General features: G+C 46.2%; 1 protein-coding gene across 5 annotated transcripts in view; it reads left to right on the top strand.

The window, feature by feature from the left end:
- Window positions 1-544: 544 nt before the first annotated feature.
- The window catches only part of Slc37a3 (solute carrier family 37 member 3), a 40,806-nt gene continuing 23,859 nt past the window's right edge, over window positions 545-17,491 (top strand). Inside the window, exons 1-3 of one of the 5 annotated variants that reach the window (XM_006990408.4) lie at window positions 545-652; window positions 11,673-11,830; window positions 14,145-14,253. In XM_006990408.4, the coding sequence (XP_006990470.2) occupies window positions 11,742-11,830; window positions 14,145-14,253 (198 nt within the window). In that variant the 5' untranslated portion in view covers window positions 545-652; window positions 11,673-11,741. Of the gene's footprint in view, window positions 653-715; window positions 1,438-5,920; window positions 6,247-11,672; window positions 11,831-14,144; window positions 14,254-17,491 lie in introns of those variants that run through there. The other 4 variants (XM_076566454.1, XM_076566455.1, XM_076566452.1 and 1 more) reach the window with 4 other exon arrangements.

Here is a 17,491-nt window from a genome sequence, read left to right on the forward strand (position 1 = left end):
ATTATGCGTGAGTGTATGACATGTGTATGCAGTGCTCACAGAAGCCATTGAGGGCGACGGGTCATCTGGAGCTGGAGTGGTTGTGAGCCACCATGTGTGGGCTGGGAACCAAACCTGAGTCTCCTGGAAGAGCAGCCAGTGCTCTTTACTGCTGAGCCATCTCTCCAGACTCATTTTTAAAAATGGACTGATTTATTTATTTATTCATCTCTCCAGCTCTGCTGCTGGGAATCTTAATATTCATGGTTTATTTAGGTGGTGTGTTGACAGGGTTTATGCGAACACTGACAGGTAAATGTGCCTACCTATATGGACAATTGCATTTAATTAAAAAATCTAAAGCAGAATAAAACCTCTTTTGGAAAAAATGGTTAGCCTACCAGTTCTCAAATTAGATCGCTCAGTCATTGCCCTTTTCAGCTGACATTTCTGGCTATCCTCCCCGCCCACCCGCCCGCCCGCAGGAGTCCAGTTAAACCCAACCTGCAGACTCGCAGGTGAAGCGGCACTGGCGGACTACAGCTCCCGGCATGCTCCTGTATGCTCGGTCACGTGAGCGTCCGGAAGCTCTGGCCACATCGCGCTGGGTGAGGTGGCGGCGGGGGCGGCGGGCAGCGGAGTCTAGCGGAGCTGGTACTTCGGCGGGTCTCAGGTGCGAGCCTGCGAGCATCTGGGTGCTCAGGGCCCTGGCCCGGCTGGGTGCGCGGGGACTCTCGGGTGCGGGAGGCGCGGGCAGCTGGTGGGTGTGGCGGCGCGGGCACGGCTAGCCGCTGGACCCCACCGGACCCCACCGGAGCTCCCGATGCCGCCGCCGCCGCCCCTGTGCCGCCCTGAGGCTGTGTGCACCGCAGGGGGAGGAGGACACCCGAGAGGGAAAGTGGCCAGCCCAGCCCATGTGGACGCCCCGGCCGAGGGGGACTTGTACCCCTCGGACCACCGGTCCCTTGGCCTTGGATCATGGGACATTGAACTGAAGAAAAATGAAATCCAAGAAGAGGGCTCTGGTTTAGCAAGAGGAGGGCCACGTTTTAGATAGGGTGGGAGGCTTTGGGGTAGGATGTACCGAGGTCAGAGAGGAAGAACGGACTTCGTGGAGAAAGTAGGCTTTTGTTTTCTAGTAACTACCGGGACTCTGTTGAGGAATTCGGCTCTGTTACTTATTCGTCATTCTTCGGCTCTTCTTATTTGCAGAATGTGGCCTGTCCTTAATTTTGATAGGGACAATGGAGATGTGTCCACTTAGTTTTAATGTTTTCTGAAATATGTTAGGCGATGCCGTGCTAACTTACTGAAATGTTTAGAGGAAGCAGAGTTGCCAGGGCGAGCAAAACCAGACTCGTAATTGCTGGCCTCTTTAAGCATTGCTTGCTGTCTTCACACACGTTTCTGTGTTTACGGGATCATCGCCGATGAAAAGAGCGCCTTCACTTCTTTGAGGTTAGATTATTTCTCCGCCATTTGCCAGATGTTTCCTGTATGACAGACTCGGCCCTGAAAACCCAGTAAATCGTTTCATTTAAACCTTAAGTGAGGAAATTGAGCCTCAAAGAAGTAAACCAAATGGACTTGAACTTTTCGTGTCAGAGCAGTGTGTGGTCGCTCTCTGCTTTCAGGAGCAAGATCAGTGTTCATTGTGTAAGGTTCTGGATGGGTGCCTGTTCATCAGCGAGGATGGCATGGTTAGTGCTTTGTCTGGAGGAGGGAGGAGAAAGTTGTCTTTGATACGTGTCCAAAATATGTGATATAGAAAATATGTGATTGTAGGAACCTTGGTATAAAAGGATGTGGTTTTAGGGACCATGAAACAGATAGCTAGGTCCTTAAACATCTTTGATAATGAGTCAGTTTTAAGAAAAAAGGAGCTGGGTGGTGGTGGCGTACACCTTTAATCCCAGCACTCGGGAGGCAGAGGCAGGTGGATCTTTGTGAGTTCGAGGCCAGCCTGGACAACAGAGTGAGTTCCAGGACAGGCTCCAAAGCTACACAGAGAAACCCTGTCTCAAAAAACAAACAAAGGAAAAAGGATTACTAGATTTGGGGTGTGTGTGTGTGTGTGTGTGTGTGTGTGTGTGTTTTGACAGATGTCATATAGTCCAGGTCACCTCCATCTCCCTTTGTAACTGAAGATGACCTTGAACTTCTGATCTTCCTATCTGAAGTGCTAGGGTTGCTAGTGTGTTCTACCGTGTCAGATGGGTGTGTGCTGGTCAAGCAATCTACCACTGAACTAGACCCTGCTTTTAAGTCAGGTTGTCAAATCAGTGTGCACTCTGCCTGTTTTTGAGACAAGGGATTGCCTGTTTATAATCCAGCCTGGCCTCAAATTTGGGATCCTTCTGCTGGGATTATAGGAGTATACACCTGGGTAGGCTTGAGTTTTGGAAAGAGAAGGGATGGTACCGGTGAATAGCTCTAGTTAGATGAGAGGTCAGGAAGATACTTTGTAAGTGCTGAGTGTTGGCATTACACAGTACTGTGAAATCGCCAAACCCAACGACCCATCTTGGGTTTTTCACCCTACCAGTACTTTGAGTACATATAATCATTTTACTTTGCACATGTAAAAACTAAATCCTTGAAGAGTCAGATGATTGCCAGTTCTGTATGTTTGAGGGTATAAAGGGAATCACATTTGTTTATAAGTTGGACTTTTCTCATCCTCAACTACATACCAGTGAATTTAAGCTGTGGTAATTCTAATTATGTTTTACGCAGCCTGGGATGTTTTCTCTTAACTTTCCACTTACACAACATAATATGGAGTCTAGTTAGGTCTGGGTTTGAATGTTTATTTTGTTCTTCAAGAGAGATTACTCTCTGATACCTGTTTCTTATCTTAAAACTACCTGGAGAGCTATGATTATATATGCAAAGACCCTGTCAGGGTGCTGGTGCCTGGTAGGCATTCAGCTAACGAAATCCTTGACCCTGGGCCTTTAATTTGGGAGGCAGAGGCAGGCAGATCTCAGTGAGTTCAAGGCCATCCTGGTCTCTGTCTACAGAGTGAGCTCCAGGACAGCCAGGACTACACAGAGAAACCCTGTCTCAGAGAGAGAGAGAGAGAGAGAGAGAGAGAGAGAGATGAAGAGAGAGAGATGAAGAGAGGGAAAAAAAGAATTGACAAAGTATTTTCTTTTTTCAATTGGTCTAAGTGCTCTGGGAGGTCCTGGGGATACAGCTGTAGAGTTAGGACAGAGAAAGACACCTTTTTTTTTTTTCAAATGGAGTTTATAAATGAACAATAAACTTGTAAATCATTAAAGAAGCAGAAATAGGAATAGAAACTTTTTATTTATATATAGTACAGGGACTTGAACTCAGGGCCTTTCATATGCTAGGCAAGTGCTCTGCCACTGAGCCAAATCTAGCTCTATTTTATTTTTGTTTCGAGGCAGGATCTGAGTGTCACCCAGGCTGTCATCTGTTACCGCGCTTTGTAGTCCAGACTGCCCTTGAAATTGCAACTTCCATGTTGGCTTTATCTCCATGCCCAGTGTGTCTCTTGTTTTGAAATGAAGTCTTGTTACGATGCTGACCTTGAACCTGTGGGTGCTCAAGCGATCTTACTTCCACCTCCCTCATAGCTGGGGCAGTGTGCTGCAGTATCCTGTTTTTGCCTTGTTTGTGGGAATTTTTTTTGGTCCTCTGAAGATAGGGTCTCACTGTGAAGCCCTGACAAGCCTGGAACTAACTTGCTTTGTAGACTAGGCTGACCTCAGACACACAGAGATCTGCTCACCTCTGCATCCCAAGTGCTGGGATTAAATGTGTTTACCACCACACCTGGCCCCAAGTATTTTTGATGAGTGGTCAGAGTAGCCTCTGGGAGGTGACATCTGAGTAATGAGCCAAAAAGAGGGAGGAGCAGGCTATCGGAAAGAACCAAGAGAAAAGCACAAAGGCCCAAAGGAGATGGCCTGGCGGGTTCAGGGCTTGGAGATGGGGGTAAGTTTAGGAACGGGGGCGGTGGGGGGGAGGAGGCCGGGGGACAAAGAGTAGATTGTGGCCTGCCAGAGAACTGGAAGCCATTCAGCCTCCCAGTGGGGGACTGGTAAAACAGATAGAGATTTGTTCACATAATGGGAACTGCACATGCTTAGAAGCAGCAGGTGGGTAGGTGCTGGGAAAATAGATTGCTTCTGCTGGTGAGGAAGAAAAGGTACCGAATTGTGTGTGTGTGTGTGTGTGTGTGTGTGTGTGTGTGTGTGTGTGCGCGTGCGCGTGCGCGTGCGCGCGCGCGCTTGGAGGTATATTTGTCTAAAGGGGCTCTGCTTGGGGTGAATGCGGAGATACAGAATCTGCAGGAACGGGAGGGGAACTGACCAGACAGGGTCTTTGGAGACGGGGTGGGCGTGAGAGTTTACTATCACTGTCTACCCTTTCATATCGTTCGCCATTCTGCTGTGTGGTCTGGATGCGAGGTGTCTTCCCGCAAAGCATTTGTTGCCGTTGTGATCAGCAGGTGGTTGTGATCAGCAGGGGGCGGTGCTGTGGAGTGTGATTGCATCGGCAGGATGCTGACTTCAACAGGTTAAGCTGCTGATGGGTTCAGTAGGCAGACTGGAGGTCAGTCTTGGTGGAAGTAGATCATGGGCGCCTGCTTTGAAGGGTTTGTCTTGGCTTGGCCCTTCGCTTCCTTAGCTGCTGTGAGGTGGGCATTCCCCCTTGCCATGCCCTTTCGCCTTGATGTTCTGCCTGGCCATCGGCCCAGAGTCAGTTGAACCGAGTATGGAGTGAGGCCTCTGAAGCTGTGAGCCAATGTAAATCCTTCTCTTAAGTCTTTTGCATCAGGTATTTGTCTCAGTGATGGGCAAGCTAACGTATCTGCCTTGCTCATCTACTTCCAATTGGAAAGTAAAATAAAACAACTTTCAGCCATTCCAGCTCAGTCATCTATGCGGGCAGACCTGACCAGCCCCAGCTGTTCCCTACCCCTTAATCATGCTCGGTTCTTACAGGGAACTAAGGCTGGGAAGGTTCTGCAAAGACTGTGTTGTTGTTTTTATCTGTCTTTTGGAAAGCCATCAAAAGGTTGTGAACAGAAGTTGATTCATCCACTTTTTTTTTAATGGGGCTACAGATGAACCTGGGGCCTTGTATATACATCTTATCCTTGCACCATAATGGTAGCCCTTGATTTATGAGTTTTGGGGACAGAGCCTACATAGCTAAGGCTGACCTCAGAATCAACAGTGGTCTTGCCTCAGCCTCCTAAGTGCTGCTTACACATGTGTGTGCCACCCTGCCTGGTGGTGGGATTGATGTTATAAAGTAACATGGAGTGTGTGAAGAATCATTTGGGGGTGCTGTGAATGTAGAGGGAGCCCAATCCTGTTCGAGTCGGCAGGTGGGAGATGAAGGTAGATTGTCTCGGGGTGGTGGCAGGGGGATTCATTTGGAGGTAAGGGCCTGGGTGTGGAAGCTCAAGAGAAAGGGGAAAACGAAGGATTAATCCTGTTTACTTTGTCCGCAGGAGGGATGGTGGTGGTATTTCTGAAGTGCGGAATCGCAGGGGAGGAATAGATCTGGAGGAAAGGGATCCCATTTTAGATCTGTGGAGAGATACCATGTAGTCATTTGGGACCCTGGAGTGTCAGAGTTAGTGGCCTAAAGGAGTGGCATTGGTCTAAAGCCACAGGACTGGGTGACAGAGCAGAGAGAGCTCCTGGAAGTTTAGAAAGGGAAGGGAGAACGCGCTGTCTCGGAGGTTGAGAAGGCGGGGTTTTTGGGGAAGTGTGGGAGCCTTGCCAGACAGTGTTGCTTGCCCCTTTGAGGTTTGTGGTTTGAATCTGAAGTCAGCCCGCTCGTGTGATTTTTCTCTGACAGAGCTCAGCTGTGAGGATACAGGGAAGGAAGTGGGCCAGGCCCGGGAGAAGGAAAGACGCACTGGGGAGATGGCCTGTAATCTGGGAAGGAAGTGTGGGTCAAGGGGGGGAACGCGGTCTGAGTGAGATGAGTGTTGGAGCTTGGAGTAGCCACGGCAGGCACTCCGGAAGGCAAGGGTGCTGCCCGTGCGCCGTGGGAGCTGATGTCAGCCCGAGTTCACCCTTGGAGTGAAGTTTCCCGGGGACACAGGGAAAGGATAGGTGAAAAAGGTGGAGGACTGCAGAGGGGCTTAGGGGGTGCTGTCCTTTTCCGGTTGGCTGCTTGAATGCCCACACGCAGAGGGGAAGGAAGGGCCTGTGAACAGGAGCTGCCCAGTGTGGAGGCCAGCGCTGGCCATCAGAGTTCCAGAGGGAAATGGTGGTAAGGCTGCTCTGGGACATGGTGGGCATGTCCCCTTGTCTTTTCGAAGCAGTTAGCCTGTGAGAGGAATGCTTGCTTCTTGAGAGGCATAGAGCCAGCCAGGCGTCTATAAGGACATGGGACTAGTTAACTCTCTCCAGGGTTTCAGAAAGCCTGATGGGAGGGTGGGCTGGGCATTGGGGAAAGACCATGTCGGGGGTGGTTGGTACTGTTGTTATGGTTTCTTCTCTACCAAACTCCCTTTTTCATTGTGCTCTGGCCTTTGATCAAAGTGTTAATAATACAGAACATTTTTGTTTAAAAAATACTTATTTGCTTTTTTATTTACTTATTGAGATAGGGTCTGCTGTGTAATAGCCCAGGCTGGCTCAGTGGCAGTCCATCGGCCCCAGTCTCTCAAGCACTGGTGTGTATGCATGATGTGCATGTGTTTGCTTAGGCGTGCCACAGCGTGCATATGGAGGCCAGAGGACAGCTTTGTGAGGCTGGTTCTCCTTTTTTCTTTTATGAGGGTTCCAGGGATGGAATTCAGGTCACCAGGCTTGTTCAGTCAGTGCTCCTGTCTGCTGAGACATCTTGCTCACCCCCAAAGTGGGATGTAATCTTATATATTTTCTTTTTTTCAAAAAAATACTGTTTTTAATGGCCTTCTAGGGTAGGGAAAAGCCTCATTACAAAAATCACATTGCTTTGTGATTGTGAACTCACTTTTTTTTTTTTTTTTTTCCCCCGAGACAGGGTTTCTCTTGTGTAGCTTTGCGCCTTTCCTGGAACTCACTTGGTAGCCCAGGCTGGCCTCGAACTCACAGAGATCCGCCTGGCTCTGCCTCCCGAGTGCTGGGATTAAAGGCGTGCGCCACCACCGCCCGGCGTGAACTCGCTTTAAAATGCATTGGTTTTTGGATCTGATTGGTATCGTGTTTTGTTTGTTTTTATGCAGTGCAGAGGATTGCACCCAAGGCCTTTGTTAGCCAGGCAAGAACTTTTCCACTGTGCTATGGTCTCCGTTCCTGAGATCTTTTCTTTTTATTAGTTATGTAGCCCTAGCTGGCCTGGAGCTCTCTGTGTAAACCAGGCTGGACTTGAACTCACAGAGATCTGCCCACCCCTGCTTCCTGAGTGTTGGGATACAAGGCGTGGCCTACTAGCTTGAGCTACTAGCCCCTGCACAAGACCTTATTATTATGTTTTTATTTATTTATATTTTGTGTGCATTGGTATTTCGCCTTCATGTGTGTCTGGGTGAAGGTGTCGGGTCCCCTGGAACTGGAATTACAGACAACTGTGAGCCGCCATGTGGGTGTTGGGAATTGAACCTGGGTCCTCTGGAAGAACAGTCAGTGCTTTTAATGTCTGAATCATCTCAGCCCCAAGACCTTATTTTTAATTTTTTTTTTTTTTACACATAGTTTCTCTGTATAGCCCTCGCTGTCCTGGAACTCACTCTGTAGACCTCCACCAGGCTGGCCTCAAATTCAGAGATCTGCCTGCCTCTGTCTCCCGAGTGCTGGAATTAAAGGCGTGGGACATTATGGCTGGCAACATTTTACTTTGTTTATTTATTTTAAGGTACCAGTGTAGAAGGTTGAGGGATATTGACCAAAGGTTGTAAAATTTCCTTCAGCTAGAAGGACTAAGGTCAAGATCTCTCTTGTGTAACGTGGTAATTGTGGTCATAACAATGTATCTTGTAGTGTTTCCCTACACAGAAGATGATACCCCGTGGGGCAATGCATTTGTTAATTCCCTTGATTGGAGCATTCCACAAAGTATCCATATTCCAAAACATGCTGTATATGACAAGTGTATACTGTATTTTGTGAATTAAAAAATATAAGAAAAGCTAGGGCTGGATCCTGGGTCAAAGTGTTTTCTTTGTAAGTCTGATGACCTGAGTTAGCTCTCTGTAACCCTTGGTGGAAGGAGAGAATTGACTTCCAAGGACGACCTCGTTGTTTAGCATGCATGCTCAAATTCTCACTCTTACATACAATAATAAGTAAATATACACATAAATAGTAAGGAAAGCTAATTCTTAGCACTGTCAACTATTACATAATGGTTATGTGTTCAATAATCAGTTGAGAAAATACTAAATGACAAACTACTATGATTTCAAAAACAGAAATTTGGCTTTAATAAGTGGAGTGTGATTGTACCTACCTGTAATCTTAGTACTTGGGAGGCTAAGGCAAGAGGATTGCTGCAGTTTGGAGGCCAGCCTGGACTACATAGTGATTTTGAGTCTAGCCCGGACTACATAGTGAGATGTGTTCTTATACTTTTTTAAGTTTTGCTTTTATGTGTATGAGTGTTTTGCCTACATGTATGTCTGCCTAATACCTGCAAAGGTCAGAAGAGGGCATCAGATTCCCTGGAACTGGAGTTACAGAGTGTTTCAAGCCACCATGTGGATGCTAACGCTCTTAACTGCTGAGCCATCTCTAGCCCCTAGGATGTGTCTTTAGGGGAAAAAAAAAGTAAACTGGACATGATGGTGTATGCCTTTAATTATAGCACTTGGGAGGCAGAGGCAGGTGTCTCTCTTATGAGTTCAAGGCCAACCTGGTCTACATACTGAATTCCAAGCCAGCCTAGGTACATTGCAAGACCGCCCCCTCCTTTTTTTTGTTTTTTGTTTTTGTTTTTTGTTTTTTGAGACTGTTTCTCTGTGTAACATTCCTGGTTGTCTTGGATCACACTTTGTAGACCAGGTTGGCCTCGAACTCACTGAGATCCGCCTGACTCTGCCTCCCAAGTGCTGGGACTAAAGGCATGTGCCACCATCCCTCCACCTCACTTTTTTTTTTTTTTAATTGTAGCTCATTTGATAGCCCTGGGTTTGATTTCCAGCACTCAAAACTGATCATGGTAGTGCACAGCTGTAATCCTAGCATGCTTGGGTAGCAGTCATCCTTGACTATATAGAGAGTCCAAGGCCAGCTTAGGTAGGAGACCTAGACCCTGTCCGGTTAGAAAGAGAAGGAAAAGGAGGGAAATACGTAAGTAAAATAAAGACATGAATTGGGCTTTATTAGTTGTACCAGAACTGGCTAGACTTGAAACACACTGACATGCCCAGTGTGTGTTCACGGTGTTGGACATGATGAAAGCAGCATGCACTGACATCCAGACTTGGCAGAGACCTGTGTTCAAGGCCCCTAGTTCACATCTGGGTGGAAGCCGTCTCTGGGCTATGGAGGATATATGCTCACAGTGTTCTTTTTCATTATTGTAATGACACAGGACCAAATGGTCTAATAGTATTCATTTCAGATGGCAGTCTGCCAACAGCAGGTGACTGTTTGAATCTGTTTTCCCCGTGTACTTATTAAGACTTTTTGCTTTCATCTCTATGGCTTAGGATAAGGTGCTTTATTTAGAAACTAAATCCACGTGGTCTCAGATATCTCAGTAGATACATATATACATGTATCCAAGTGGCCCTGAATTATACAACTGTTACTGCTAAAGCAATAGTAACCTCAATTTGTTGAGTTTTAACGTAGTTATTCATTTATTTTTATCACACTTAGTCGTGGGAGAGGGGGGTGGTGCGCATGTGTGGAGGTCAGAGTACAGCTCCCTGTGTGTGTCCTGGGGACCCATCTCAGGTGGTCAGGCTTGGTGACTCGTGTCCTGACTGACTGAGCCGTGTCCTGACTGACTGAGCCATCTCGTTGGCTCTAGCTTTTCTTCAATTACATTTTGCATTTTATATCTTATGCTCTTACAGTGTTTTGAGGTGGAATATGTTCAGGTAAAATAGCTGTTTTCTTTGCTTCTTTTTTTCTCTTGGGCATCCCCAGGCTGGCCTAGGTCTCAGTGTATACCAAGGATGACCTTGGATTTCTGATCCTCCTGCCTCTACCTCCCCAGTGCTGGTATTACAAACATCAAATGATGGGGATCAAACTCATTGCTTCCCGTATGTCAGGCGAGCAATCTGCCAAGATCAAGAACTGTAATTTTAGTAGCAACACATGATAGTTTTTGTTTTTGTAACTTCTGGAATTATAAACTTCATTTATTTTGTCAGAATTTTTGGTCTTACTGTGCTCATAAATTTGTTAGCATTTTTCAGAAGGAATGATTTTTTGTTTGTTTTTTTTCAAGACAGGGTTTCTCTGTGTAGCTTTGGTGCCTGTCCTGGAGCTTGCTCTGTAGACCAGGCTGGCCTTGAACTCACAGAGATCCACCTCTGCCTCCTGAGTGCTGGGATTAAAGGCGTGCGCCACCTCCGTCCGGCCTCAGAAGGAATGATTTTAAAGTGAAATTCGCTACGTTCTATTTATTTGGGGCTAAAATAGTTTTCTTTTGTGGGGCTGGGGTTGTTCAGTGACTTGCTTTGTATACTGGACCAGTCTTGACTTTTGATTCTGTCTCAGTCTCCTGAGTACTAAGATTACAGATGTATGCCACTGTGCCCAGTTAAACTAAAAATATGTATTAAAATAGTTTTTACTTTATTTGTATGTGTGTTTTCCTGTGTGTATACATGTGTGCCTGGTGCCTGAGGAGGCCAGAGAAGGAGTCAGATTTCCTGCAGCTGGAGTGAACCTCCACATGGGTGCTGGGAATTGAACCTGTGTCCTCTGGAAGAGCAGCCAGTGCTTTGAACCACTAAACCACCCCTATAAAGTTTTTTTAGATTTATTTTTATTATTTTAAAGTGTGTGTAGGTATGTGTGTCTGCATGTGGGGATGTGTACATGAGCGCAGGTTCCCATGGAAGCCAGAGGCAGCAGGTCCCTTAGAGCTGGGAGTTACAGACATTGTGAACTGTATGTATGTAGATGCTGGGAACTAACCTCGGGTGATCTGCAAGAGCAGTCCATGCTCCCAGCACTGAGCCAACTTCTCAGCCCTGTGCAGATATTCCTTATTTTAATCAGCATTTCTAAGATGATTTGAACTTTTGTTTCTTAACTTTAATAGCTCAGTTCTTCCAAGTTGTCCGTTTACTTCCTTTGCTTTTTCTATAAAAACGAGTGCTTTTCTCCATTTGCATGGCTGTTCCTTCTATTGTGTATATTCATTTGTTGAGGTTCCTGCTCCTACTCCAGGACTAGCCAGTAACCACAAAACATAATTTTCAATACAGTTTTCTGGTACCAAGTAGTTTATGAGATAAAGTTGTGATTGTTTGTTGGCTGGTCATAAACCTACTAATTGAGATTTTACGAAATTATTTTGGATAGTTTGGATTATCTCTGTCTGTCTATCTGTCTATCTGTCTGTCACTCTGTGTGTTTGAGACAGGTCTCCTGTAGCCCAGGTTGGCCTCAAACTCACTTTATAGCTGAGGATGACCTTGAGCTAGCTCTTGTTTTTTCCTCAGCTTCCCAAGTGCTGGCACTGGAGTCCTGTGCCATTAGGTCTGCTTTCTTGTTTAAAATGTCAAGAATGTGTCTTTGTTTTTCCAGAAAGAAGAAGTGATGTAACTCATCACTCTGAAGACTTTGAGGTCAGGGTGACGAGGGAGCAGGAAGAGCATGGCCTGGCCACGATTTCTGCAGAGGGGGGCTCTGTTCCCCGGCTTCAGCCATCACCATGTTGCTGTGTTCCTGCTCACTTTCTTCAGGTAATGGCGTCCTGACTTTCTGGTCTTCTGCCTTTGGGAGTGGTACTGCCTCAGAGAGTCGAGTATGCTGGTTGACACCGGCTTCCAGTGAAATAGATACCTTCCATTCGTACTGCATTTGTTTGGTTTTGGTTTTGGTGCTTGGCGCGGAACTCGGGAGGGCTGCAAGCTTGCTGAGCGTGTCCTGTGTCACTGAGCTGTGACTGGCTCTCAGTTGTGCTTTTCCCCCCTAAATATTTAATGACACCCTCATAAGTCAAGTTTTTCGAGGTAGGGTCTCATTGTGTAGCTCTGGCTGTAGTAGAACTTGCTATATAGACCAGGCTGACCTTGAACTTACAGAGATCCACCTGCCTTTGCCTCCTGAGTGGCGGGATTAAAGGTGCGCACCATGTCCCCCAGCCACAGTTTGACCTTTTTAAAAAACGTTATGTTTGTGGTTGTCTTGTCTGCATGTCTACCACATGCAGTGCCTGTGGAGGCTGGAAGAAGAGGTCACTGGGTCTCTTGGAACTGCAGTATCTTATGGTTGTGAACTATCGTGTGGGTGCTCGGAACTGATCCAGGTCCTATGCAAGAGCAACAAGTGTTCTTATCCACTGAGCCATCTTTCAGCTCACATAATTCAATTTCAAATTTTTATTTTAATTAATTTTTGTGGAGATGGGGATAAAATTATAGCATTAGAGCATTTTATTTGTGCTTAGCCTGTACTTAACCACTGAGGACCTCATTTGATTTTGTGACTTTTAATTTTTTTTTTAATTTTATTTTGTGGCTTTGAGGATAGAATTCAGTCCTTGCACATAATTCTAGGCTTAGCACCTGAACTTCATTTAGAAACTCCTTCATTTTTATTGAGACAAAATATATATTTGTTATTTCAAGGCTAGCCTGAGGTGCATGCGCGCATCTCACACACACACACACACACACACACACACACACACACACACACACACACACACACTTCCTACTACCTCTATCCTTTTGTTATAGACATGCATTCTGATATCCCCATTGTACTTTGTTGATGACTTAGGATAGTAGTTCTCAGGGTCATTTTGTTCTCTGGGGGGTTATTTGACAGTTTGTGACATTTTGATTGGCCTGATGGAGGGTTACTGTTTGCATTTAGTGTCAGAGACCAGGGGTGCTGCTAATGTCCTAACTTGACCCAAGAACTGGTTGACAGAAAATGTTGTAGCCGTTGAGAAACCCCAGTCTGAAATCAGGTGCTCGCTACTGAAACGGGAGCTTGTAACAAAGACGTGCATTCAGGAGCGCGTTCTAGAACAGCAAAGATGAGAAGGATGTTGTTGGGAATTTGGGTGACTCCTGTGAGACCCGAGGCTTAGCAGCCCCTAACTAGTCAGCATGATTGGAGGAATTGTCTATGTTTGTGATTCTAGAGCTCTACGTGACCTCTGCAGTAGCAGCGTAAACCAGGATATTTAGGGGTAGGAGTTTATTATATGTAGTCCTCTTATTCACCTGTTTTGCTGTTTTCTCAGATCTTATTATTAATTTTGTTAATTCATTTGTTTTTTGTGGGGTGCCCTTTGCCACAGTGTGAGAGTAGAGGTCAGAGGACAAGGTCTTGGAGTCTGTCCTCTCCTTTTCCCCTTGTGCCCTGGGGATTGAATTTCGGTGATCAGGCTTGGAGACAAGGCCCTTTAGCCACTGAGCCATCCCACCAGCTCTGTTAATCTTTATTGATGGCACTATACATGTTGATTCCCCCTCCAAGAATAAATTAGGAAAGAGGTTCTGTAGTCTTATAAGAGTTGCTAGGTCATTTTGACAGCCTGGCTTAGGGCTCCCCTTTTGTGTGAGATGGGGGTGCTTTCCAGAACTGGCACTGGGCCCTAAGGTAGGTGTGCCACGTCCAGTTCCAAGCTAAGTTATGCACCAACAGTGAGATCATAAGGAAGACCAGTGTTTTTCTCTCTCTTTCAAGACAGGGTTTCTCTTTATTTTATTTTTATTTTATTTTATGTGCGTTGGTGTTCTGCCTGTGTGTACGTCTGTGTGAGGGTGTTTTATCCTCTCGGAACTGGAGTTGCAGACAGTTGTGAGCTGCATTGTGGGTGCTGGGAACTGAACCCGGGACCTCTGAAAGAGCAGCCAGTGCTCTACCCACTGAGCCGCCTCGCCAGCCCCAGCAGAGCCTGCCTTAATCAGCAGCTTTTACCTCTTACAAAGCAGCAAATAGTTTTCCTTCCAAACTTGAATAAAGTGAATGTGCAGGTTTGATTTTTGAGTGCTGTTTTCTTTGCTTCTCATTCAGTTCTGTTCCCTCTGTGTTTTGCAGCTATTCTTTGCTCCATGCGTCAAGAAAAACATTCAGCAACGTCAAAGTCAGCATTTCCAAGCAGTGGACCCCAAGTGCTTTTAACACATCCTTTGACCTGCCTGCAGAGGTACGCAGAGTGCGGGGATGGAGCCAGGAAGGGCCTCCTCCGTGTCCACCCCTAGCAGTTCTTACGTTCTTTTCACATCATCTGATCAGGACTGTGAAACAACTTACTGTGTCCTAGGGTACGAGCTCCAGGCTGTTGTAAGTTCAGAACCTTCAGATTCAGCCTAGGTACCTAGCCCATCACCTTGTATCTCACTGTTGTGAAATCACACAGTTCTGGCTTCATTGAGATTTCACAAGTGCTGTGTGCATTTCTCCCTTTGATTGATTGATTGATTTTTCATTTTTAGTTTTTGTTTAATCTTGCACCTTTTTCTTTCCCTCCCTTCCTACCTCTTCTCTCTCTTCTCTCTTCTCTCCTCTCCTCTTTTTTCTCTCTCCCTCCTCCTCCTTCTTCCTCTTTCTTTTTTTTTTTTTTTTTTCATTTGAGACAGGGTCTCTTTATGTACTTAGTCTTGGCTGTCCTGGAACTCACTCTGTAGACCAGGCTGGCTTCAAACTCACAGAGATCCGCCTGGCTCTGCCTCCTGAGTGCTGGGAGTAAAGACGTGCACCAGCCATATAGCCAGCTACTTTTTTTTCTTTTTTTTTTTTTTTTTTTAAAGTAACTCTCTTTTTAAAAAAGTTGTGTGTGTGTATGTGTGTGTGTGTGTGTGTGTGTGTTTGTGTGCTATGCACAAATACACATAGGTGTACATACATGCCCAGAGGCCAGAAGAGAGCATTGGATTCTCAGGTGCCGGAGGGTACCAGCTGCCCCATGTAGGTGTTGAGAAGTGAAATCTAGTCCTCTGAAAGAGCAGTAAGTAAGTACTCTTAGCTGATGAGCCATCTCTCCAGCCCCTCTTCACCCATTTTCTGCCAAAATTTCGCCCTTCCCTTTGGGATGAGGTAAAATACCTCTTTTTCTTTTTTCTTTTCTTTTCTTTTCTTTTCTTTCTTTCTTTCTTTCTTTCTTTCTTTCTTTCTTTCTTTCTTTCTTTCTTTCTTTCTTTCTTTCTTTCTTCTCTCTCTCTCTCTCTCTCTCTCTCAAGAATGAATTTTATTTCTTTCTTTGTGTGTTTTGAGTGTTTGTTCAGGGGTCGGTTCTGTCCACTGTGTGGGTCCTGGAGATTGAAGTCCTTGCCAGCCCCTCATTTCTTTTGTTTAGGCGAAACATCTTTGGCTCCTCCAGCTGTGGTTTGGTGACCCTTGAGCCCCCAGTGTGGGAACCAGGTGCAGTCTGTCCCGCATCCAGAAAGCTGGGATTTGTATTTGGGGATTGTGGGTTGGCGGGGCCCCTACACCACCCCGGGTCTGATAGGTTAGTGGAGCACTTAGAGCACTCAGCATGTGTGATTTATTGTGGGAAAAGGACAGGAGTGAAATTAGCAAACGGAAAGGTGCCCAGCGTGACGCCTGCGGGAAACCAGGTCCCCTCCAGAGCCTGTGACAGCGTTTGTGAATTGCTGTTTACCTGGGAAGCCCCTTGGAGAGTCATACCCAGGGTTTTTATTGGGGTTGGATATGCAGGCCCCCTCTGTGTGACACACATTAAAATTCCAGGATCTCAGGAAAGCAGGGTCCAGAGAATGAGTGCTTGCTGGGAAATGGTAGGAGCCCTCCCCAGTCTGGTTAGGGCCGCCTGATGCTTAGGGGTCTGCCTTGTGAGCAGGCTTTACTAAGAAGAACCACCTTAGGCCGGGTTGACTCTTTTTGGTGGTAGCCATTCACATTATTAGCTCTTATGTAATAATACTGACTCTTTTGTTTGCTTGCTGGTTCATCCATCCATCTATCCTGGTGCTGGATCGAATCCAGGATCTCATCTGTACTAGGCAGGTGCTCCACTCCTGGGTTCCACCTCCAGGATCTCATCTGTACTAGGCAGGTGCTCCACTCCTGGGTTCCACCTCCAGGATCTCATCTGTACTAGGCAGGTGCTCCACTTCTGGGCTCCACCCCCAGCCCTGTAGGTATTTATTTTACTCTAACTGACGGCACAGTAGGTGTTAAGATCCTTTTTCTGCAGAACTGCTGATTTTGCAGTTTGGATTGATTGATTGGCTCTACAGAAATCAGCTTCTGGCATGCCTGTAGAGCTTTGTGTTTCTTTACAGCCCCATTCTGTTGATACCCACACTCTGACCCAAGGCAGAAACTGGGAAATTAGTTTAAATCCAGCTTTTTTCCTGAGTTATACCACCAGCCCTCAGGATTTTACCTTCTGTTAAAGATACAATATTTTGGAGCTGGAGAGATGGCTTAGTGGTTAAGAGCACTGACTGGTCTCCCAGAGGACCTGAGTTCAATTCCCAGCACCCACATGGCAGCTCACAATTATCCATAACTCTAGTTCCAGGGGAGCCGACACCCATAGCCAAACACCAATGCATATTAAAAAAAAAAAATCCAGTATTTTGGGGCTGGAAAGAAGCTCAACAGTTAAGAACGCTTGTCCTTGCAGAGGCCCCTCGGGTCTCATCACCCGGTCAGGCAGTTTATAGCTACTGGTAATGGCATTGTCAGGAGCTCCGATGCCTCTGGCCTCCATGGGCACCTACACTTACATGTACACACGTGCGTGCCCCCACCCCGCAGTGGGGTAGAAATAAAAATGAATCTCTAATTTTTAAAATTACCTTTATTTATTGTGTGTGTATACTGTGGGCATATGCATGCCACAGCACATATGTAGAAAAATCAGAGGACAGTTTCTGGAGACCACTTTTCTCCTTCCCCCATTGAGTCTTGGAGATTGAACTCAGATGCTCTGGATCATGCCTGTGAGTTACCTTGCTGACTCTAAAAATAAATCTTAAAAAACAATACTGCCAGTAGTAAAGCTTCTCCTTACTAGTCTAAAGTAGGCAGTCTAACCTCTGCCATAGCCCTCCAGCAGAGCTGTGTCCTGCCCCAAACTCTCCTGTGTGTATTTGCTGTCAAGTCTTCCTGTAGCTCCAGGCAGCAGCTGGTCTGGGAAGCTGTCCTTGTTCAATTTTTTTTGTATTAATTAAAAAAAAATGGCTGGGCGGTGGTGGCGCACGCCTTTATTCCCAGCACTTGGGAGGCAGAGGCAGGCGGATCTCTGTGAGTTCGAGGCCAGCCTGGGCTACAGAGTGAGATCCAGGAAAGGTGCAAAGCTACACAGAGAAACCCTGTCTCGAAAAACAAAACAAAACAAAAAAACAAAAAATTTTTATACGTGTGTGAGTGCTATGTTTGCGTGTGTATACTTGTGTTCCTGATTTCAATGGAGG

This window comes from Peromyscus maniculatus, chromosome 3, assembly GCF_049852395.1.
Source record: "Peromyscus maniculatus bairdii isolate BWxNUB_F1_BW_parent chromosome 3, HU_Pman_BW_mat_3.1, whole genome shotgun sequence".
Classification (NCBI taxonomy): Eukaryota; Metazoa; Chordata; class Mammalia; order Rodentia; family Cricetidae; genus Peromyscus; species Peromyscus maniculatus.